General features: G+C 39.3%; 2 protein-coding genes across 8 annotated transcripts in view; one reads left to right on the top strand and one right to left on the bottom strand.

Annotated features, from left to right (window-relative positions):
- Positions 1 to 25,426, top strand: part of LOC132198901 (zwei Ig domain protein zig-8-like) — a 146,297-nt gene that overhangs the window by 35,695 nt on the left and 85,176 nt on the right. The window contains exons 1-2 of one of the 6 annotated variants that reach the window (XM_059623186.1): positions 23,676 to 24,064; positions 24,222 to 24,655. The exons of 2 other annotated variants lie outside the window; for them this stretch is intronic. The gene's annotated coding sequence lies outside the window, so the exon portion shown is untranslated. Of the gene's footprint in view, positions 1 to 23,675; positions 24,656 to 25,426 lie in introns of those variants that run through there. 3 more of the 6 variants (XM_059623188.1, XM_059623187.1, XM_059623185.1) reach the window with 3 other exon arrangements.
- Positions 19,322 to 24,563, bottom strand: LOC132198900 (uncharacterized). Of its 2 annotated transcripts, none has more exons than XM_059623181.1 (9): positions 24,311 to 24,563; positions 22,442 to 23,935; positions 22,119 to 22,348; positions 21,873 to 21,953; positions 21,685 to 21,810; positions 21,350 to 21,623; positions 20,625 to 20,943; positions 20,375 to 20,572; positions 19,322 to 20,308 (listed from the first exon to the last, which is right to left on the bottom strand). In XM_059623181.1, exons 2-9 carry the CDS (start codon positions 22,537 to 22,539, stop codon positions 19,511 to 19,513), a joined length of 2,124 nt encoding a protein of 707 aa, XP_059479164.1. In that variant the 5' UTR covers positions 22,540 to 23,935; positions 24,311 to 24,563; the 3' UTR covers positions 19,322 to 19,510. The 2 variants fall into 2 exon arrangements, with proteins under 2 accessions (XP_059479164.1, XP_059479163.1); XM_059623180.1 differs by having other exon boundaries at positions 24,315 to 24,562.

Genomic DNA, 25,426 nt, shown 5'->3' with positions numbered 1-25,426 from the left:
TATAAGCGACGCATAAAATTCAGGAAAATCGCTTACATCATATTACAGCGACCTCGCGGTGTTTTTGACTAACAATCCAATTTTAGCGTCGGCATAGTAAAAATAAAAGTTCATAGCATGAATACTGGTATAATAAAAAATAAAAACTGTCTTAACCTGCTTCTAAGTGGTTAAGCACACACACCAAGCGAGAGCGACTTCCTTTGCTTTGCATATTCGAAACAAAGGAGAGCTCCCTGCCTCTTTTAATTTGCAAAGAGGGATTTTAAATATTGAAGTCGCTCGTGCGCTCTGGCATGTCACCCCTTTGCTAAACGCCGACCGCTTTGTTATTTCCTCTCTCTCTCCGTTCTGCTCTTCTGGCACAGAACGAATAATAATGGGGAGGAGCGCGCAACTTTGTCTGCCTTACCGAATGGAAATTAAATTTGATCGGTGGATGGAAAAGTTCTGTAGGTCTTGCCAATTCATTTACGCATATTCAATCAGCCAGCTTTTCTGCAAAACTTTCCTTCCCCACCTCCTTGCTGGCAAACAAATTTATGCAGTTTTAACCCACTCGGGGTGAAAATCGTGCTTTTAAAAAAATCATTATCTTCAAGCTGGTGTTGAAGGCTCGGTTGCATTCACGGAACGGAGCGCAGGTGGTCAGGCACCGGCGAAGCGTGCATAATTATCATTTTTTTTTTTTTTTTGCTTGGTAAACTTCTCCCGCTGGGCACGCGGAAATAGAATTCTGGCTGCACAAAAAAAAAAGGTAGCGTTATAGGTTGCCTTATGCTGCGGTTGATATTAAAGCATTTTTACTCCCCGAGGGATAATTTTTTATGACGAAATAAACACAAAAAAATCTGTTGGAAAATAAGGTTTGACGTAATAAAAAAAATTCATTAAAATTTCAAAAACTTAAAAAGTAGTGGCCATTTTTTCCGAAAACTCATTTTATTGAAACAAAATGCTTTTTCAATAATTGAATATAAACACATTTCTACAATGAGGGAAAATGAACAACAATATTAACTATATAGATAATCATTGAAAACAATTAATTGTAAACTTTTATTAATTTTTTTTGGTGGCCCGTTTATACCAATTTAAGATTTTTCAAAAATCCACATTGGGGTACACAGAGATTCCTTTTTTCCTTTTTGAAATGCCAGGAGTGTCACATTTTACAAATTCAGAGTAAATTTTGCAATTTAGTATCAAATCAAACAAACAGCCGATTTGTTTGTTTGGGAGATTTTGATTTTACTTTTACAGTGAGAAACTTTTGGCTTCCTCGGATAAACTAATCAATCCTCACAACACACATTCTCGCAGTTAACAAATTTACGAGTTGATAGGTGTGCTACCAGAAATTGGCAATGCTGTAAACTCTCCAATTCTCTCTGATCCATTTTGATTTTACTTCAAATTTCATCTGAAGCCTGAAACGGGTTTTGTCAAAATATGATAAAAAAAAATCTAGCCGTAAAAGAGATGACACACAATAAAACTTTTATTGGCCACTTTCGTTCAGCAGCAAAAATAGAGAGCGGGTGACAGCTTAAACCGCGAACGAACGGTCAGTGTGATTCATGCGTGCCAAGGGACGAATAAGTTTAATATATGCCGTTAATCTGCGCGCCCGTTAATTGTGTGGGTATCAATCACGGCGGGTGTGTGTCACTGTATGTAGTTTTCGCGCAAATGTGCAAATCGCGAGAAGAGCGGCAGAGCGGGGCAGTGGACGCGCGCGACCGTCGAGTGTGAACAAGAGACAAATTAGAGCGGAACGAACACAACGGGATTACACGTACCGACGTCGTGTGTTTGTAATGAGCTAGGGCTGCTTGGTGAAGGGACGGCGAAAAAGGCGGCCCAATCAATATGCGCCGTAATTTGCATATTTTGTTTGCAAGAGGAAAACGCGCGCTTGTTTTAGCAGCAGGCTAACTAGGCGTGCGCCCAGGCGGAAAGGGTTGATTTGAATAAATGCTCACTGGCTTGGCAAGTTTATTAAAAGCACGTCTGCAGATATTGCCTTTGACTGACGCAGAAAAATTTAATTGGATCTTGTAAATAAGCCATGGCTTTGCGTTCGCCTTGGAAAAGAAAAGGGGTTTTCTTGTGGTTCTTGTTTCAATGCAAATTTTCAATCAATGGGTTGGGATTTGGACAGTTTCAACCGATTGATTTTGACACGAGAAGCAAACCTGATTAAACTTTCACAAATTTATTTTAAAAGTCTCATACACATACGATTATTTCATGAAAAAGAATCATATTTGTTAAGAATTTAAATTTTTTTCATTTCATTTTATTTTATTGCTAATTTGTTAGTGTGAGTGTTTTTTGCATTTTTTTTTTTTTAAATGAAAACTTGTGTCGTGTTTGCGTTGTTAAGTTTATTCCAGTTTCCCCTTTAATTTATCAAAAGAAATTGAACGTAGACGAGCTTGAAAACGAATGCTCAGAAAACGAATAAAAATGCAAGAATTTCAACTTAACTTGATTCTTTCCAAAACACATTAGGATGTGTTTCCATAAACTAATTTTTCCATTTAAAACGTTAACCTGAAAACAAAAGGCAACACACTGACTCAGTTTCTGAATCCACATTTTTAATAGTTTGGTTGCAAATTGGTATTTATAGAATTATCATTATGGGAAATGGGAAACTTTCCCCATGCATGAATTTATGAAAAGCTTTTATTATATCCTTTATATTATTTATTGTTCAACCGAATGACCAAAATATTTCCCTGTCCTAGTAAAAATTTTATTTTCCCTGTGATGTCGCGAATTTTTCCCAACAAAAGCGGCTCCGGTTCTATATTGAAAAGCGCGGGCTCTTTTTTATTGCCTTTGTCGGGGCGGTTTCAATTACAGCCCGGCATTATTGCTCTCTTAAAAGGCAGCGATCAATCAATCAGGCAGGCAGTCGATAGATATGGCGCAACAACAACCGCCCTAATAACGCGCTCGCTAAGCATTTTAGCCCGCAGGGCATAAAAAAACAGACCCGCGCGTTCGCTCACTCGTGAAGTGCACACAGAACTGCAGATTAAAGTCGTCACGTCCATGTACAAGACGAATATTAAAATGGAGGGTTGTAAAAAATTCATAAAGCACAACAGCAGATGTTGGGCCGGGCATAGCAACTCGAGAAACTTTTCGCTCCAAGATGTGACGATAAAACACGGAGAAAGAGCGCGGCACCGCCAGTGATAAATACATTAGAGAGGGCGAGAAATTGAACAGCAGCAGTCGCTCACCCACTTCGCCGATGCGAGAAAAGTTGCCGCGCCCACGACGAAAAATGGATTTGTTCTTTTCCTGCTGCCGGCGAAATCTCATCACTAACGGAGCGTTCATTCGAAATGCAGGGCGTTTTTTTCTTTCCAACTCGCATGTGTGTTTTTTTAAAGTGTATCTACGTCATTTTTGGCCTCTGATATAACTGGAGCTTGAATTCAAATTAGCTGTATAATAAATAGAATAAATAATTAATTTCCAAACTAAAATTGAAAATGATATATAATATGTATGCTCCCGGAAAGTTTTTTACTGAATTAATTTCTTTTTCTACAGCAGTGACAAAAATAATAATAGGCGAAGCAAACAGCTTTTGTGGTAGAAAAATTAAATAATCGAAAGATCCAGTTTGACCATAAAAATGCCATAAATTATTGTTCTATCTGTTTACAGCGTCTTGGTACGTACAACTTAAAGAGAGAAAAAGAATTAATCGTTATCCTTCCTGGACAAATCTTTCTGTAGACGACGCTTTTAACAGACATTTTTAGAGCTTGGCTTGGAAATCCATTTAAAAGTTGAAGGCGGTGGTACTAAGCCCGTTTTGAATGCTTTTCCAAACGAAAGAAATCGCATCTAGCGTGTTTTTCTCTTGTCTGCACCGAGATGAATGGTTTCACGTTTCTGATCTCGCGAAGGAAAAAGCAAGATGTTGAAAAGCACTTCTCTGTAAATACCGAAGCTGACTGCTCACAAAACAAAAAGTAAGCTTTTTTGTAAGGGGATTTCGATTTCGTCTGTTATTCCGACCGAAACCAAGGTCAATTATTGTTTCCATAAAGCTCCAAAGCAGCTCCAAAGATGTCTCAGACGTCATCGTAATCGCCTCAGTGTATTCGCTCCATTGACTCCGTTGCTAGCAAATATCACACAATTGATGTGCGCAGGGGACATTTTTCACGAGGAGAGATAAGGCATAAAAACGCCATGAGCGAGGGCCATAAATAAGCATTCTTTTGAACTCATTCCAAAAATCGGCATCTACAGAGTTTAGAGCCAAAAGAGGAATTTTTAGGGCGTTGCACCTGCGAAACTGTAATTTAAACTCGAAAGCCTCGCTTTAATACGAAGCGGCACTTAGCGATGACAAATGGCGTGCCTGGGATATTAATGAATTGTTCTGGGTCAATTAAATCCCGGTTCTTGCTGCACGAAATAATGGAAATGTACAAGTGGAAAGACGCGCCCGCGCGTTGAGACAAATGACGAAGCAGTTCAATAGGGACGAGTGAGTGATATCTGCAGGCTGAGTGGTGCGAGCGTACGCCTTTCCCAGGAGGCCCACTTAGAGCTCTCTGCGTGCAAACTCTCCGGTCTTTGACATTAGACGCCGCAGAAATTATGCATTCCACTCTAAGCAGAATTAATCAAATCTAACGTAAAACAAAATTTTTCGTTTACAAAATTTAAAATCATACGATAAATGTAAGAAAATAATAAATCATATGAATAAATTGTTTTTCTGAACAACAAAACAGTAATGCTACCACATAAAATTAAGAAAAATAATTTAAAACATTGAACTTTGTAGTAGAATTTCACGATCGAGGGTTGATTCATGGTTATTTGAATTTAAAGTCAGCTTTTCCTTGATAGGTTTTTTGAATTGTATATTGTTCCAATAACTCACAAAACCCATCGAGAAAAAGCCAATTTAAATTTCTAATCACCAATTAACTTTGTGTTTTGTGTTCTATATTTATTTTTCTCTTTTATTCTAACAATAAGCATAAGAAATTGAAAAATAAAGATAAAAGTGTGTCAAGCATACCACTACCATCAGAATTGCATCTTAAGACGCTTTAAATCAGCAAAGTTTTGAACCGCAAAGCTGTCATCGCGGACCCTCTTGCACAAAATACAAAAGTAGAGATCGCCTTTGCCACAAGAGCATTACACGGTTTTGCTCTCAGAAACGGTGCGCGCATAGTTCTAAAGACATAACTTTTATTTAGTCGACACATTCCTCAAATGACTCCACTGCGAAATTTAATTTCCACCGCAGCCATGGAGGAAAGTGCGACGATTTTCAAGCAGAAGACGCTCTGCGGTTTGAAATTGGAGGCGTCGTTATTTGCTCTTATCGGCATATCTGATTTGGGGAGCGATCTCAAACGTAGATTGGAGAGAACCAGCAACTTAATTGAAACCTGGCGGTATTTTATGGCTTGAAACGCTGCGAAGCGTGCGAGTCGCACCAGACCGTTTTAGAGTTAAGCAAGGCGTGAAGATTGCGAACTGCAAAAGCAGGGATGGAAATCAACTCTTGGCACGCGGCTAGGTAGGTAAACAAAAGTGCAGTCGGTTGGGTGATGGCACCGCTCCAACCGTTGGAAGAAAGTGCGAGATGCCAATCACATGACCCTGATCGCAAAACAAAAAAGGGTCAAATGCCACTAAGGGGGTAGTTAGTGTCACTAGGCATTTATCATCCCTGTGTGTAGCGAAATCTGCGAGGTGTGTGTTTGTTTGGTGGTGTGACGTGGCTGATCGCCTCTGGCACGTAGCGGCTTGATTAAAACGGAGCCTATCTTTGAACTGTCTCTGGAGGCGCGTGAAATTAACCAAGGACTCGTGCTATGTCTATTTATAAGCAGCATTAAAGGAAATTGAATTCCGGTTTCCGACCGAAAAGGTACAAAGTCGGATTTTCCTTTTTTTATCCCAAAATCCTTCCTTCCCGGCTGCAGCATATCGATTTTGTAATCAACAATGCATTACTCCCTCATCAAAACATGTTCTTTCCGCTTTTTTTACGCGGCAACCCGCATTCTTTCCGACCATAAAAATTCACCGCCAAACTTTTGTAGAGTTTCCTAAATTACGATTTGGTCCAGCGCGCTTAATATAACACTGGTTGGTCAACACGCGTCAATATAAATTTGACAGAACTCCGGGGAAATCACGTTATGCAACAGGGTGGACACTCCGGTCGTGCGGGTTGCCTATTACGAATAATTGAAGGCTGACGAATATTGGTGCAGAATTGTTTGCAGTACTAGACAAAAAAATGCACCAATTTGCGAGCGGCACAAAAAAAAATCCAACGCATTCACACGTGAAAAACCAAACAATCTGCTTGGAGCATCACGGCATCAGCGAGGGCTGCGAACTGAATACAGAGAATACAAAAACGGGGTTGAATCATGGTTAATCCATGCCCGGAGCGTGTTATTTTTTAATTAGAGCACGACAGAGTGACACGTAAACAAGCGAGCGACACACACTCATCACACAGAAACGGCCCCGCATGCAAAAAGGAATATTTAATGAAGGGGTTGTTTTTCCGGGCGTGCGATAAACACCGTAACCGGCAGATTAGTAGCTCTACATGAAATCTGCTCGCGACGCTCTGTACCATTATCGCGCATCGTCCTCGCTTGCACTGCCATAATATGAATTCTTAAGTGAGATGGGAGGAGCGTTAATTAACGGAAAAACAGCTCGTTAGGGAATCGGGTCGGCCGCCAGATAATCTTCCTTTAATTGTCTCAACGGTGATTGATAAAAGTTGGCAAAAAAGCGCGGTGTTTGTTGCCAAGAGTGTTTACTTTTTTTTGAAAATAAACTGCAATGTAATAAAGAGAGCTTATTTATATTTGCGGTCCATAAATCATGGATATGAATAGGTTGAAGCTCTCTGCGCATTTTCTACTGTAAATATTTAAAAAAAAAAAATGGAGAAGCGTTGTTCTTCCAAATTTACCCCGGCCGGCGATAATGATTTATGTAATCGATAAACTCAAAATGTCAATTTCCTGCAGAAATATAGCCCTCCCATACTGCTGCTGAGAAATGGAAGTGGCAATCTTCTTCCCTCTTTTGGCACCAAATCGGACCTATCAATAATTCGCGCCTCCATCAATATCAGCAGAGGCTTGAAAGCCATTTTTCAGAGTGACACTTGAGTTTGCTGAAAGATTCAGGAACCCGGAAAAAATGAATTTCCACCAACGATTTTTACAGATAAATTCAAAAATGTTTCGCTTCAAAATTTTAATAAAAATATTATTAATAATTCTGATTTTACTGATCTCCATTCAATCGTAATTAAATTAAGTATGAATCAGTAAGTACAGTAAAGTTTCCAAATTTCTAGCCGCAAACGGGTCAACTTTTTGTGCAAGTTTTTGCAACAGCACCCGCAGGAAATCTAGGAAGGAGTCTATGCCACTGTTTGCTGTTATGCTAAGCAGCAGCACCGTGCATATATTTCAAAGGGTGCGCGACACTTTTATAACTCAACTCCATTATCGTGCACTAAACAAACCTACAGCATAAAGTGTCGGGGGTGTGTATCTTTTATGTACAGACAGACACACTGCTTTTTAAGAAGATTGAGTCGTGATGTGCCGCTCCCCATAGCAGCCCGAGGGAACCGTTCCGAAATACTAGGCGATGAAATTCGCCGCCTTTCAGGGAACGAAAAAGCTTTCAACCCTTACTCGTTTCTCTTATAAACTTCCAGCTTGAAATTTAAATCAAATGCAAATTATTTCTTCCAGAGGAGAGAAGGGTTATAACGAAAAATAAAATTAATCACAAAAAAAGATATGAATAAATTTTTCTTCTACTTTTAGCTAAAAAATTTCAAGTGGCATCCCTCTTATTTAAAGGGTGTGCATGCGACTAACTGAGTAAAGAAGATTTAGTAGTGCGTCTTGAGTCAGCGAAAAAATTGGCCCTTTAATTTGCGGTTGGTTGACACGTAATTTAAACTGGGGGTTCGTGATCAAGGCAATTTTGGTGGCTGCGATTCCCTGATAAGACTTTCAATGGGCTGATGAAGTTATCGTAAAGAACAGGCTCCATAAAGTTTGTATTTTCATTGGCGTGACGCTCCGAAACGGCTATTACACACAGATAATAATGATAATAAAAAATCCAATTTTTTAGTCAATTCTCACTTACTTTTAATTAATATTTATTTTTGAATGGACAATGTTTAAAAAGAATGGGAAAACACAATTGCAAGTTCTGAAAGGGTTAAAAATTGGAAGTTCACGCTCTCTTGGCCAATGCATTTGAATCAATCTAAAAACTTGTTCTAAAAATATCATATTTTAGTGTGACTGATATTTAGAAAATTGTGTTTGATTTTATTTTATTAGCCAAGATAAAAAAAGAAAAAGAAATAGATTAAAGCAAAAATGAAATTAGTACCATTATTTTTGTAGTTTCCTCTTCATTTTGCTCTTCTCTGTTTAAGAGCTTAAACAAATTTGAAGATGTGAGAAGTGAATTTTGGATTAATCCGATATGTGCCTAGCTGATAGAGGCGTTCACTCTCTCGCACCTGAGGGAGAAATTTGGACCTTTTCGGCCGACCCATCCTTTGTTCGTGCTCATCACGGTGCGTGCACCTTTGCTCGGCGACGCGGTTCACTTTCCGATCCGCATCTCTCTCTCGCTCTCTGCGGGCAAGCGAGTGTGCGGTGGCGGCCGGGAATTAAAAGCCCCAGAGACAGGTTATTTATCAGCGGACGGTGAGGACGTGGCGGTGACTCCTTGACAGCGGCGTTTGCGTGACAGCCGAGGATTAGGCAGGCACCGCACCGGGTCGAGATGGAGTGGAAAGAAAGAAGAAAGGTTGCGCGCGGGATTTGCAGCGACCGAGCAATCGCGGTAATGGCCCGCAGGATCTGCACGGGCGGTGCCCGCTTGAGAAATTCTGACCTGCCGACCTTATCGCAAAACTTGAGGGATTCGATGGAGAAGCAGTAATTTAATTGCACCATCGCGCAGTACAGTCAATTACTGTAAGTGAAGTCGCTGAGGCGCAAAAAATTCTCCCACCGCGGTGACTTCTCTTTACTTATTGAAACTTGCGTGGTCACTCATGTGAACTTGTGCTTTGATGCGGTTGAACCATGATTGGGCCCCAAAGGGACAGAAAAAAATATCAACGCTTCTAACCACTATAATTTTGTCAAGGATGGGTTTCTCTAATTTAATTTCTTCTGACATTTGAATAAAGATAAATGTGTTTAGTCAAGTTTCAAGTTACACATCAGAAATCTTTCTAGCCTGTAATTTTTTACTCTATTTTTTACAATTTTCGATTTTTTTATTTCTTCTTGTTATTAATTCAAATATGAGTCGTTTCCTCTGTAAGATTGGTAATACAAAGTAGTACATTAAAACCTAGTCTAGAAACAGAACTGACGTGTTTCATTCTTCTCTACCGCCTGAGAGCGGCCGTGGCCGCAGAGGCCACCCCAGCGTGCACACTGAAAAGCCCTTTTGGATTTCTACTTCTCTTTCTTTATTAGTGTTAAATTGCAAGGTCAGCAGAAAAATTGTCTGTCGATATAAGACTAGAATTTTGCAATTCACCGAATTTTCTGAACCTTGTTATTATCAAGTGTATCCTGCTGAAATTTTTAAATTCATTTTTTAGATGCAATCTTTGATCTGTATCCGTTTACAAAAAGCAAAGCTGGTGAAAAGAAGAGAATAAGCATTATTTTCCCTGCCCGTTAAAATGGGAGACTAATTTTTAAGTGAAATAAGTTGCAAATGAAGAAGGCGAAATTTCCGCCTCGCTGTTTTCGCCAATAAATTGCGTCAGCGAAAATTTTGCAAAGAACGAGGTAAATTCTGTCGCTAGTTGGCGCAAAGGGAGCTCGCTCTCTTTCTCGCACACACACTGGAGGCGCCTCCATTTTCGCGTGCATTACTCTCTCGAAAGGATTATCCCCTTGATAAAGGAAACCCGGCGCGCCGCTTCAAATTGAGCAAGGCTTAATGAGATTGGACCTGGCTGTAGAGAAGCGAGTGGAGAGGTGCTTGGGCGAAAAGCATGCAGGTGTCAGGTTGGCGAGCGGCTCCTCAATTACTGCAAATAATAAATCAGTCGGGCTGGAATTATAATTCAGGTGGGGTTTCAGATTCTGCACGGCCGCTTGATTTATCTGGCACTGCTGCAGCTCATGAAACACGAGAGGCAATTTGCTCTCTGGCTGGTGTTCGTATGTTCACCTTGGTATACACAAGCATTATTTATAACGGCCGAGATAAGCGGCAGAAAAGAGCAAACGAGCCGACAACTAACACCCTGAGTTTCGGCGGCGCCCTGAAGCAGCAAAACGGGCAGCGCTGGTGACAGATTTATTTGCCCGCGGCCAGACGGAAATGCTTTGGCTTCTCCTTTATAAATCATCCCTGACAATGGGCGCTCGCTTTCTCTCTCAGCTGGACATTTTCGGCTTCATTAAAAGCCCATTCGCGTGCCGCCGGCCGCTTTTTCCGAACCGGTGCTCGCGCAAAAACTGATAATGCCAGTGGTAAATATAGTTGCGCAAAATTAAAAACGCTGCGTTGATAACCGCGGCTATTGCTGTACGGACACGTAGGCGTTGGCTGTAAACACAGTTATTTAGTGAGGGGGGATTCATTTGCAGTATTTGCATACTCGTGAATAGGATGATAATTTCTGAATGAGTGGAAATTCTCAATCGAATTTCAATATTTTACTGAATATAGGACTTTATGAAGGTGTACTTTTACCAACAATTTCCAATTAATACTAATATAATTTAAAATTATTTTTAAAAAAAATTTTTTAGAACTGGTTTTGAGCAACAATTTAAGCATTAATTTAATTTAATTTTAATTATCAATGAATTTTAATAATCAATAGCTTAAAAATACATGAAAAGGTTAAGCACTTTAAAAATAACAATTTTGCTGTTAAGAGTTGGCAATTTTCTAGTAAAAGCTTATGTGATTTTTCTCTCCCATTGTTGTAGTCTTCTTGTCATTATAAGTTTGATTATTTGCATGATGTATCTTGATTTGGGCAGATTGCCTTGTGGTTCACAAGAATAGTTTTAAGCAGATGCTTTAAAGTTTTAAAATTTAAATTGCCATAATTTAGTTTAATGTTGAATCAGATTTTAATTCCAACATACTTTCAATTCTGCGTCTATTTTTGTCACTATCATCATACTATCTTTCTGCAATCGCTGCTTTTCCCTTTAAATTTTAATAGACAAATTTTTTATCTAAGTATAAATTTTTAATTTAATACACACCAAAAATGCTTTCAGCCCAAAATTTTTATTATAATTTAATTGTTATTGCTGCTTATTATGACGCAAAACTCCTCTTGTTATGGCTAATTTTTGGCAATGACTATTAAGCCTGATAAAATTAATTAGTACCGCAGCTTTCAGACAATGTACTTAAAAATGCAATGAAAAATTTAATGATCACACGTATATTGTTAATTTTTGTTGACGGCAGCCTGAAATGCGTGTCCCAAAATCCCATAATAAAATTAATAACCGTCATAATGAAGATTTTATCGATTCATATAGCTCACGGCAGCTGACAATGAGCAGCGTTGTTTAGATGCTCGCATGCGCTTGGCGTAAACGGGAAATAATCGTTTCGGCAAACAAGCCTCCTTTTGGCAAACAGCGCTAAAATAACAACTTGGGAAGACGTACGCGCAATATCGGCAACTTGGCAGAAACTCGGAACATTTTATCGGAAAGCAGCGTCTCGTTTAACGAACTTATCATGGCTTTCCCTCACGAGAAGAAGAAGAGGAGGAGAGTGTCGGCCGAGAGGCAAAACTTTCGCAAACACGCGGCGAGCAAACGACGAAACAATTACCAGCCGTCGAGAAGACGAGTGCGTGTAACTGAATAAGTAGAAAAAGTGAAACTAGAGAGACGCGTATTTAAACATTGCGAATTAAATTGCCTTTTGAACAATGCAGAAATGTGGAGAAGGGGAATGGGAAAAAGGTAAGTGCCACTGCAATTATCCGCGCTGCCCGGAGAAGCGCTCTCGACACCCCTCTCTAAAAAGGCGAAATTGTACAAACTACTATTAGCACTAGCCCCGGGCTGCTCTGGCCGGGATTAAAACAGAATTTTGTCTGCTCCGAGCCCTTCAAATGTAATTACTCGGGCTGTCTCTCTTTCGTCCCGGCCAAAGTGGCTCGTGACTTTTCTCTTTCTCAAATGAGGTGTCTCCTTTTTTTCGCTTTGCAAAATTCACTAATAACACCAGCAGGGAAATTGGACTGAAAAAACGAGCCGCAGAGAAAAAGAAACTCTGCATTTCATGAAGAAAGACCAGCATGCGATGCGTCGGGATCTTATTAGGCGGCGAGTAAATTTCACCAAGATGAAACTTTCTCCGGTGCCTCCGCCTGCGCGAAGAGAGAGGAAAGGAAAATTTGATTAAATGATTACGCGACGGGCGCTCTTCCTCTTTTGCATTTGGGAGGATCAACAAAAATTTCGCCGGAACATTCCATTTTACATTATGATGAAGTAGCACCGTCCCGACGCTTATCTCGCGGGCACTCTTACATATTTAGACTGCGAAGGAAAAATTCTATATAGTATTATGTGCTCTCGTCTTTTATTGCGCGCAATTTTCGCCGTAAATCCAATTCTAAGCAGCTCTCCGCCCGAGAGAATATTATGTATGAAATCCGTATTAAGGGCACCTTTTAAGCACTTCGCCAAAAGACAGGGCGCTAAATTGACACTGCATCAGAGAGGGAAAAAACAGTGTTGGATTTTAATGGGATATAAAATAGCTTTCTGCACGCGCGGTTTGTCATCACAGTCCGAGGCTAATGCGCCTTTGAGGCTGATGGTGCTGCTTGCGTTTGCAGGGTGACCAAAAGAGGAGTTTCTGCCACAGGGCTGCTGACAATACAACCCGCATGTTGGTTGGTGAACCATTTCATGAAACTTTGATGGTAGACGAAGCATAATGTAAAATTAAATTCAAAATATAACGAGCTCTTAAATGGAAAGGAGAGGCAGAAAAAATTGCAAGGTTTGTGTGTTCACCAAAATTTTTTTCATGTTTTCTCTCTAGAAATTTCTCTCTAATTGCATTAAATAACCAACTTTAAAAATTAGAGAAATTGTTATATAATTATATAAATAATATCAGTTTTATTAAATTAATGAATATTTCATCTGTAACTATGAAATGTGAAACTTTATTGACAAGAATGTGAATGACGAATTTCAAAAGTTGTCAATATGTTGATAATTTAGGAGTTTTATGAACACGTTTTTAAATTTAACAATAAAACACTATTCCAGTGTTTGACATAACTCATATAAAAATTAAAAGCGGGACTCTGAAAGTGAGAAATTGTGCCAGCAAATAGGCGTCAGGTGTTATTCTCAATCACGGTGATTAAGTCTGCGCTAAAGCTTGCTGTTGGCGGGGTGGAATAAATTGGCTCTCAGAGTGCGCCAGAGAAGGTTTTATTCCAAGCAGAAAAGTGTGTGTGTGCCTGGCTCAGAAATTATTCTCTCTCACCGCTGCTGCAAGGTGCGAGAATTTGAATTCACCGAGTCATAAAGCGCACGGCGCGCTCTTTTTACGACATTTCAAACATCACACACACACATACATTCTGTTGTGCAAAAGTCGCCGGGGCGCAATAAGCACGCTCGGTGCCAGCTGCCCAGTAATCCGCCATAAAAAGAACCCGTTGATTGAACGGCTCGGACGAATCCTCTCCGTTTTTCATTTGGAGACATCTGCTCCTTGAGAAAATTAATTTCGTTTCGCGGTTTTCCTGCAGATTTCGACTCAAAAATAAATTGCCTTCTCCCAGTCTCGAAGCACACATGCTTCATAATCGATACAAAAGCCATCTTGCCTTCGGTGGACCATTTTTCAAACGACGGAGTGGATTTTCTCCGTGTCTGGTTGGGCGGAAAATCAGCGTTGTTTGATGGTTTTCTCGGATTACACGCTCTCGTTGGCCGCCTAATCCCGGGAAAATTCCTCCATTTCCTCAATTTCCCGAGAGCTGGACGTGTCACCGAGGCCGAAACGCAGCATTTCCATTTAGTATTTCTTGACACATAATACTAGCCGGCTGTCGGCGGTGCACAATGGATCGCTTGCTCCCATCCAACCACAAAGACCCACTGATCCAATAATTACTCTTGCGACGATCAATAACAACAAGAGCTTTTTCCAATAAATTTGAGATATTTGATTGCACTCGGAGCGAGCACTCTCCACCGTATTCAGATCTCAACAAATAAGACGGTGATAAATCACTCCCGGCAGTCCATTACGGACCCACTTCAGCCATTGATTTCAGATTACCGTGCGGAATAAATTTTTCCCAGACGCCAGTAATAACAATAATAGAGCTCACTCTAGATGGATGCGTTATTCGGCCTGCCGCAGACCTCAAAGTTTCCGCTTGTGATAAACGCCCGTATTTTTGTTTCATTTCCTTTTCTTTCTTTCCGTATGCAAAGTAGATCTTCCAGGGCCCTCAATGAATGGGGCCTGAATTGTTCCCCGGAGAGTCGCTGCTCAAATTAAGCGTGCTGCGACTTTTCAGTGGATTCGCACTCTATGCAAATAACTGCGCTTGTGAGCAGTCACAATTTGCCTCTCAGCAGTTAAAATGAGTTATCGCTCTGTAGTTTTGTCACGCGCAGCGGACACGGCAAATCCTCTAAATGTTAACATGGCTAACATTTATTTTTGGACACGTTCAGCGTAGCACCTCTGCGAATTCGGACAAATGTGGGCCTTGTCTCGTTTGCATCACTGCGCGTGTTTTACATGTTCTTTTCCCAAGCCATTTTAAAACTGAAATCTTAATATCGGTAATTATGAAAAATGTGTTAATATTGAATTTGCAATGCGCGTTTATAAGAAGTACGATTAACGGTCAAAGGACACTGAAAACAGAAATTCATCATTTTATTTAATTAATTTTTTTGAATTCAAACGTTTTGTCTGCAAATTTAAGACAGACACACAATCCAAAAAAAAAAACTACAAAAAATTTTCTTCCTAAACTTCGTACATTTATTGTATTTATTTTTAATTATTCAGCTGGAAGTGAAGAGATCGGGCTTTTTCCTTGTTGTAAAAATTGTTTTTATTAAAAAACAAAAACGCTGGATCTTGAATTTGTTAGTTTAAAGATTTTTTTTTTTTAATATGTGGTTTTTCTATTTTGCTGATTTTGCTATTTTTCTGGCTCACAAAAGAGGGTCGCAGACCGCGACCCAAACTGGTAGAGCCGTTTTTTTTTTTCATATGAAAAAAAAATTGCAAAGATTAAAAAGCCCGAGCTCTTCATTTCCATGATCATCTCCCCAATTTCTTCAAACAAAAATATTTATGGACTATTTGTAATTTTATTTTATGTTTTATTTATTTATTATTATTTTATTTATTCATCTCAATTTTTAGATAGACTCATCATATATTCTGCAGATATTCTGTATAAAAAATAGTTATATTATTATTTATTTCTTCTCTATTAATTTACAGTTAAACTTATCACAATTTAAAACAACAGGTTCAATTAGATTCATAAGTAATAATAATAGAAAATGTCAAAAATGTATTTGTCACAATGTATTGACAAATTATGAAGTTATTTGGTGATGTTGGAGATACGGAGTTGAATTATTCACTCCAAAAACCGGCAGTCAATTCCGGGTTTCGAAATCATGCATGCAGCATAAAGGGTCGCCGTGTGTGTTGGTTGCCTTTGTGGCTCCGACGACGCTGAACCCGAGCTCGCCGCTTCGCCTACAAATGCACTCGAAAGAAAGGCAGGGCGGCACACAATAGAATTTGACTGTGACGACACGTGAATTTCAAGCAGCTCCGATGGAACTGCAGTGCGCCGTAATTTGATATTCCCCCTTTGCTTGCACGCGAAAGTCCCGCAGCCATTTTTTAATGGCCACTTTTTGCAAAGTTTGCAAGCACCGTCGCCGACAAAACACACGCCCTGCCTACAACGACAAAGGAGAGGGAACATGCGTATTCTTGGCAAATTCCTTCTGCGAAAACTTGATCACGCATATATACATACATATGTGGGAACGACTGCGTGAGACTGGTGCCAAGTGGAAAAATCAGAGAGTTGAGCATCTCGGCAGTGACGTGGAAAACCTTCAAGAGTGCTGCGAATGGAATAAGGAAAGTAAAAATCCTCTCAGTTGAATTCCAAAGAAGCAGCCCTACGATTTCCAATTAATTTTGAAATTTCCAAAGAGAGGAGAAATTAATTCTTTGTAAGCAAAGGAATTCTGAAAGGGTCGAGATGAGCATTTTATTATTAAATTTGCTAAATGCACTGAAACGAAACCTACCTCTCTCACACAATTTTCCACATTTTCTTCTCTTTTTTCCTTTGGATCAATTTTAACTTAAATCAACAGATAACAATATGTTCTAAAATTACAAAAAAAAAAAAAAAAAAAAAATACTTTACAGATCACATGTGAATTTTTCAAAAGCTAATAAAATTCCTCATTACTTTCTTTTTCTAGCTGCCTTCAAGCACTCCATACCAATTACACTCGCCTTCTTGGAAGTTCAATATTGACCTGATTTTTTTGTATGCCTGTGCTGTGTACGAGGCAACCGTTTGCGCGCGTAGCTAAATCAATTTTCCGCCGTATCTAATTTGCATACAAATTACCCTGTGCCGGTGTAAATATTTCACAGAAAACGGCGCTTTTATTGATACATCCAGGCAGCTCGCTCTGTTTGCTCACGAGCGAATTTCCAAGATTTATTTTCCTCCTATCTTTTGCTCTTCCGGAACGCGCTTTTACATAATTCAATGTTGTATCAACGAATGTACGCTTTTATTTGCAGAATGCACAAGAAGTAAATTTCGCCTCCGGCCAACAAGCAGCCATCGATCGGCGCTTTAATAAGGCTCGTTTTAAAAGTAGCCAATGTTACAGCACACAACCTTGTTGCTATCTTTCATACCGTCGATGCATTACATCGATTGAAATGCGAAGGGGAGCCTCCTGCTGCTATTAACGCCATTGTCAGGCGGATGTAATGCGTCTGCGGGGAACGCTTTTTCTTAATGTACATTTTGAAAGCCCGCCTGGAGGGATTCAATTTATTTTTATCCAACAATTTCAAAAGACCGGAAGAATGAGGTACGCCTAATGGGGCTTTGCGTTATTTCTCGAACAACAAAAAAGCTTTTTGGAACGTGTAATGAATGAAGTATGTTAAGAGAAACGCCAAGGTTGCAATTTATATATTCAATATAATTAATTTCATTTCCCACACGTCGGAAGATGTGTAATATTTGAAATAAATTTGGAGGGAATTAGCAGTGTACTTTATAATATGAAAATATAGATTAATTATATCAACTTTTTGCACATATTCAAAGAACATATATATTTTTGGTTCTGCTGAATACGCATAATTTGAATATTCTGGCACTTTTTACGTCCAACTTTGCGCCGAATTTCTCTGCAAATTTTGCAACGCCGGATCTCGTAAAGCGTCGTAAAGTGAATTCTTCAGCATTTCCGTCCGACCCTATGTGTTACAGAGTCGAAGGGAAATATTTGCTCCAAAAGTTTGCCCAAAAAGTTAAAGAGAGAGAAGCTCCTTATTGCTCAGTCAGTGTCCAAAGCAAAAAACTCTCTGGCTGGCCGGGATGCCATTTCGTTCACACCCTCGTTGCATTTGCAAGGGAAATTTTTCGCTGTGCCATTTTGCGGGAGCGGAAGCGACATAAATTCTGGCATAACACACTGCCGGGTGAACATTATTTCGCTTCCTCTTTCTTGCTCTCTCTCTCTGGCCACAAGATAGTCCAACTTTATGGGTGCGGCATGTAGCAGCGCACGGATGAATGTCTAATCAGACTCGGCGTTGGCCCCCGGGCTCTGCGTCAGAAAATGAACATCGGACCCTCGAAATTACAAAATAATGATCCGTCGGCCCAAATTAAACGGCGTAATGGAGCTGACGGCGGAGTAGTGAGAGGGTCGCTGCCACCCCGATAATTGGGGCTCATCACGTGAAAACACAACACACACTCACGCCAAAACATCATCATTGATTAACATTAGGTAGGGCAAGGTGACCTCTTCGCCTCACCAAACTAATGGAAGCGCTGCTCTTTTTAGAGAACTTTTTCACCCCAGCCGATCGTTTTTTATGCTGATTTTACAAGCGGGCCCACCCGTTCCACGCGCTATTAAAGGAAACGTCGCGTGGAATAATGAGTATTTTTTTTCCGAATTAAAACTAAAAGTATTGTTACGTGATTTGGTACCACCCTAGCGCCGGTGAGCGGCCGCGGAGCAAATTGAAATTGAAAATTGTGAAGTGCGTTTGTGACGTCATAAAAGTTCTGCTGGCAAGCGCAAGAGGGCGTTGACGGCCGGCCACTTGACCATGCTTTGTTTTGTTTTGAGGCAAGCCGAAAGGCGAGAGTGCGTCGCCTGCCGACTTTATTTAGCCAATTGAAGCGAACGAAGCACCGTTATTCATCGGCCGACGAAGCCGAACGTCATTTTGTCAGTCGGCAAAGCATCACGTCTGCCGAGTTTGTCGTGTCCGAGTATTATGCCAAGTCTTCCGCGCGAGCGACGAGATGGAAAAGTATGTACGTTTCGCAAGGAGTTGTTGTGTTTTTCGCATGATGTGTCTCTATATTTTGCACGCACAAGTTGCTCAAACGTAAACCACTAAAATCTGACACGTCAAGCACGACATTAGCCGAATTAAAATGCGTTGGAAATCTTTCTAAATTATTCAGTATGTTCATAGAAAACCATTACATTATTATTTATTTATTTTAATTCTTGGTGAAAGGTGCCCACGATAATTATTAGTTAATTTTCATTCAAACCTGAAGTACATGGTGCATCTCAATTTTGCTTCAATTTTGGGGAGCAACGCTCTTCCTATTTATTTTTTATATATAAAATTTTATCTGCTTTATTCGAAGACTAAAATATGAAATATTTTCAGGTGGCCAAAAGAAAACTTCTGAACCCGAGCCCTGCATATGTTCTCCAGTGGCAGCATTGCGTATGCAGATGATCGTCGACTGTGCTTTGGCAAGAAGACTGAATTTTTGACTGGTGATTGCTTCGGACAGTACATAAAGCAAATTTTTTAACAAACTCTCTTGTGTTTGGAGCTTGACATAATTAAACTTACTAAATTATTTGCAAATTAAAAAGCAATAACAATAAGCTGTTTACAAGCATGAAGTGTATAATAAACAATAACTAATATTAAAATTTCACAGATCTAAGCTGAATAATTTATGTGCTATATCCCTCTTTACAAATATTAATAATATTTGGTATAATTGGCATAATTTTAAAAATTTTAACGCATTGAAATTTTACATTTTTATAAATAAAATTAGAAGTTCAGTTCCTAAGATCATTTATTCGGCATCCAACAAAACTTCATCCAACTCATCCAAGTTATGCATTCTAGACAGCAAATTTCTGCCTTTCTCCTCAACAGTCATTGCCGGAACTTTGCTGATGTTTTGGGGAATGGGTTTTTCATACAATAGTTGCTTCACAGATTTTTCATCATAGTAGAAGGATTCGGGACAGATGACGGCTTCCAGTATGCTCTCTTGTAGTTTTCGTCGCCATGAGTCATCCCTTGTTTTGTACCTTTTCCTTAGGGTTCGATGACCAGTTCTCTTCACAAAGATGTCTTCAAGGGCAATAACTTCTGTTGGGTGCCTGATTTTGAAGTTCTGCTCCAGGCAAGCAAGGGCCCTCCGACAACTCATGCCACGATGGCCAAATGAGCAATACTTCTGATGATACTTCATGCTCTGGTTATTGAGCCTCTCGACAACACCAGTGTGAACAAATTTCGCCGCCAGCTTGATGTCTGAGCAAAATTTTTTGTCCGTCACCAATTTCTCGATAGCCTTCAGTTCCTTCACATGTTTTGCAGGAATTAGCCACTTTTTCTTCCTGCTGGCATCTGCTGAAATGGGGGGATGACGACAAGCTGTAAATTTCTCTCCCTCGAATTCGTGCTGGTTCTGTATGTGGTGCAAAAATGAGGTGAACTCTTCAACCAAAAGATCACCATCGCCGCCAGCATTTCTACAGCTTGCCCAGAAATGATTGACTAAAGACGTTTTCCACTCGATGAGAGCTTTCAATCGACATGTTGTAGTGAAGATTTTCATTAGGCCCTTTCCAAGGTGCCAGACCTAATTGATCAGGAGAATAGATTATGGAACCAATGAATATATTAGGAATTGTTTTTAAACACTTGCATCAAAATACTGGGCAATAACCCCTTTGAAAGGAGGCTTCTGCAACATAGCTCGTATCCCAGAATGTCTGTCAGTACAAATTCCATCTAGGAGATCATGAGGAAACGTTTCGATAATTCTCTCGAGCAGATACTTGCAGGCTTCCTTTTCAAGCTCTCCAGACACTTGCCCTTTTTGGAAAACAACAAAGTCAACGACCTGTAAGAGAAACTTTCTATAATATTGAAAATTAAATTTCATATTATTGTACTTGTTCTGTTGCTGAATCCATTATTATATAAGACACATATTTCGCCGAAAATCCCGGAGAGTCGTACTGACCGTCGCCCAAAAGAATTATCTCCCTGTTGTTGTCGATTAGTTCTGTCACAACCCTCTTTTGCTCGACCATCCACGTCATTTCCACCACAGGGTGGACAGTCTGGTTCAAGTGCCTAAAATATGTGCTTCTGTGGACACATGACAAATCGAGCGCTGTGCAGAAACGTCGGTGGGCCTCAAAATTGATTCCGCTCAGAAAAACTGCTGATGAGACAGCGACGTTCAAAACCGGCTGCAACTCAACCATCCTTTGAAAGAAAAAATGTAAATAATTTTTGGGTAGCAACAAATGTAAAATTTATTTCTTTTCTTTCATATATACATAGAAATATATATATAGGAGCTACACCAAACATAAATCCAAAAAGAAACCCACATAATTGAGCTTTTTATAATATTAATATTACAACAGTATATAAATATGGATAAACATTAATTTTTAACAAATTTATGTAACAACTTGAAAATATTAACAAAATTTAAAAAAATATATATTCAATAAATTTGAAGCAATACAAATAAGATATATATTATTAACAAATATAAAAAAATACAAAAAATAATGATCAGAAAGGTGAGTCTGTGCATTGTGCAAGCTTCAATAAATATCAGTGCAGAACACTAAGGACAAGACACAAGTAATTTTTTGCTTACTTCTGATTCTTCCATTCTATAGAATGTCCCTCTAAGCAGATTGCAGTGACAGTAATCAAAGTTCCAACTTCAACTAACTTTCGATCCTCAACCGGGGCCCCACATCGTTGACAAAATTTGAATAACTCAAGCAAACTGTCCTTTTCAACATAGAAAACAGAGGAATTAGCGCTTGAGTGTGTTTCTTCTTCCTCAGCTTCATCAAATTCAGAATCCGACGATGATTCCAGATCCAAAGCAGCTTCCGGAGGCATAAAAGTTTCATCATCTGTGTCTATTTTTTTAGAAATTTTATTATTGTAATTTTCTAAAATGAAATTCAATCTGCTTTTTACCATCGTTGTAATAATCCGCCTGAGAGGTTTCCTCGTCAGAAGATGATATTTCAGAAGAAGTGTGCTGGTCGGGCAAATTTTCCGTGTCACTGACACTTTCAGCGCATAGCCTGACGGATGGAGGTTCTATAGTGTAAAAACAGAACATATACAACTATCCATAGTAAATATTTGAAGATAATAATTACCATAATAGCTAGACAGGCCTCTTTTTCTCCGAGTAGAAGAAGAGCAGGCTGCTTCAGTTGGGTTGCCATGATTTTCGGAGTCTAGAAAAAAGTATTATTTATATGTTATATTATTTTTATGTCCAGGAAAATAATTTATATTATAAGGTTGCACAGGCTCATTTGCATTAGAGTTCTAAATTTGCAAGGGGCATAAATGCACTTCACTCTTGGGCATTTGAAAACCATGATAATAATTATATTTACCTGTCTGAGTAGCAATAGTCTCCTTTCTCTTCGGAAGATTTACGGAGGGAACTGCATTTTCATGTAGCTGTCGTTTCGAATTTTTGAACAAATCAGGCAGCAGTTTCCTCCTCAAATCAGGGCCCACATCAAATGCATTGGAATCAAAATGGTCCGAGCAGAGGAATGTGTGAACGTTTTCATCATAATCGGCTTCAGTTACTTGCAGAATGACAAGCCACTTCCTGTGTCTGTTTAAAAGTATTTTAAAGTTATTCATATTTTACAAATTATATAAGAAAATTTTTGTCCTTGAAAAATTTATCTATATTATTTGCACTTACTGCTCAGGGTTTTCATCTTTGTTGGGGAACTTATGAAGGCTCCGACCATTCTTCTTGCAACTTCTCTTATTGCATACATAACAACTATATTTTCCCATTACAATTGCACCTGTACATTTCAAAATTTCATTTAAAAACTGAAGTGTAAAATATGTGCAGTAGCAAGCACAAACAAAAAGAGGCCTGACACGCCTCGTGTTTTCTATTTGACCTCTATTCTCTACAGGGCACAGGCGCGCAAAAGCACCATTCTAAAAATTCCAAATATATCATGTGACTACAAAAATAAATTCCAATATCGTTGACAGGGAAACCCACCAGTAGTTGTTGAATAAAAACTCCACTCACAAAAATTGTAAAAAGCGCTCAACAATTCAAGTCTCTTGAAAAGGTTTGATTCATCACTTAGTAATTTTTCTAATTAATAATTAAATTTTATAAAGATGGATGGGCCCAGTTATGAATCGGACTCAAATTCCGAGGGAGACATGCCATCTCAGTTGGACTTCTCCTTAGATTTTGATCCTGTGTACACTGACGAAGAGCTGCAGAAAATTCTGGAAGAAGAAGCTCAGGCTGAGGAGGAAAGGCTTCGTTTGCAGAATCGAGTTGGAAATACACATTGGTGTACTTGCGGAAGCTGCATGGCCATGGCCACTGGGGCCGAATCGCTCTGCTGCAGAGAGATTTCGCTTGTAATGGATAAGAACATTGGAAGTGGATGCATTACAGAAGCAGATGACTTCAACAATGCTGTACTTAGCTTGAATATGATAAAACTTCATAGACATTTTTACGTGTCTAAGATAAAAGATAAGAATGAGAGAGCTCAGTGGCTTGTCGATGACAACAATAATTACCGATTGTTCGGTTACAGGGTTTATATTTTGTGGCTGAATAATTATGAAAAATTAGGTCACAAGGTGAGGAAAGTGATACCTTCCTGTGTTGTTCACTGTATAAGATCAAAGTGGCCATCTGTTGATGGACAGTACACTGGTTTTAGAGAAGCCGACAATGATTAAATGATTGAAAGTTGTATGATCTTCAATTTATTGTACAAATAAATTACTACTGCAACTGAACTTCTAATTTTATTTATAAAAATGTAAAATTTCAATGCGTTAAAATTCTTAAAATTATGCCAATTATACCAAATATTATTAATATTTGTAAAGAGGGATATAGCACATAAATTATTCAGCTTAGATCTGTGAAATTTTAATATTAGTTATTGTTTATTATACACTTCATGCTTGTAAACAGCTTATTGTTATTGCTTTTTAATTTGCAAATAATTTAGTAAGTTTAATTATGTCAAGCTCCAAACACAAGAGAGTTTGTTAAAAAATTTGCTTTATGTACTGTCCGAAGCAATCACCAGTCAAAAATTCAGTCTTCTTGCCAAAGCACAGTCGACGATCATCTGCATACGCAATGCTGCCACTGGAGAACATATGCAGGGCTCGGGTTCAGAAGTTTTCTTTTGGCCACCTGAAAATATTTCATATTTTAGTCTTCGAATAAAGCAGATAAAATTTTATATATAAAAAATAAAAAATAAATAGGAAGAGCGTTGCTCCCCAAAATTGAAGCAAAATTGAGATGCACCATGTACTTCAGGTTTGAATGAAAATTAACTAATAATTATCGTGGGCACCTTTCACCAAGAATTAAAATAAATAAATAATAATGTAATGGTTTTCTATGAACATACTGAATAATTTAGAAAGATTTCCAACGCATTTTAATTCGGCTAATGTCGTGCTTGACGTGTCAGATTTTAGTGGTTTACGTTTGAGCAACTTGTGCGTGCAAAATATAGAGACACATCATGCGAAAAACACAACAACTCCTTGCGAAACGTACATACTTTTCCATCTCGTCGCTCGCGCGGAAGACTTGGCATAATACTCGGACACGACAAACTCGGCAGACGTGATGCTTTGCCGACTGACAAAATGACGTTCGGCTTCGTCGGCCGATGAATAACGGTGCTTCGTTCGCTTCAATTGGCTAAATAAAGTCGGCAGGCGACGCACTCTCGCCTTTCGGCTTGCCTCAAAACAAAACAAAGCATGGTCAAGTGGCCGGCCGTCAACGCCCTCTTGCGCTTGCCAGCAGAACTTTTATGACGTCACAAACGCACTTCACAATTTTCAATTTCAATTTGCTCCGCGGCCGCTCACCGGCGCTAGGGTGGTACCAAATCACGTAACAATACTTTTAGTTTTAATTCGGAAAAAAAATACTCATTATTCCACGCGACGTTTCCTTTAATAATCGATTAAACAACCAGTGGCGGCGTATATATTTTCCTTTAATATACCTGCTGTGATTTCCACCGAATCGTGCGCCCATTTGAGTGCTAATTTAAAACTGCCCCAAACAGCAATCGGTCACGAAAGTAAAGAAATCCTCTGGAAATGCAAAAATATACACGTTAGGTACCTGTTAAAAATAATAATCATGCAACGTTTTGTAAAGGGTGATAAGACTCGGGCTTGGTTTTCTTAGAAGTTTTATTATTTCCCCCTCGAGCGTTTGATCAAACAATCTTGTTTCTTAATCTCGAGAGCACAGAATTAATTTTCACCGCATCGTAAATTGCGATTACAGTGTGCAATTTAATTTGAAGTGCATGCATCCTCTTAACTCTCAAGAGTTAATGAAGTGTTCGCTTCGCCTTGCAATTACTCCGAGACGAGGTGATAATAATTCACTAAGACTGTACGAGAACGTGGCAATAAACGCGAATCAAACTGCAGCGCGCCCCTAATTGCATAATTAGAGCAATCAGAAGTGTTCGCAGGCAGCCGAGAATGGCGGAGACGAATTGGCACAGAAGGGAGAATAAGTCACTCTATGGTGCACACAGATCGATTCGCACTCGGGGTCAATCCGTCTCTGGGACTATATAATTGGCAATTCTTCGCGGTGCAAGTGCATTTTTATTCCGATACGAACCAATTTGGCGCAACAGCA

Source organism: Neocloeon triangulifer, unplaced genomic scaffold (genome assembly GCF_031216515.1).
Source record: "Neocloeon triangulifer isolate White Clay Creek 2 clone unplaced genomic scaffold, ASM3121651v1 ptg000013l, whole genome shotgun sequence".
Classification (NCBI taxonomy): Eukaryota; Metazoa; Arthropoda; class Insecta; order Ephemeroptera; family Baetidae; genus Neocloeon; species Neocloeon triangulifer.
Note: the sequence above shows the minus strand (reverse complement) of the source record. Positions and strands in the feature narration are given on the sequence as shown.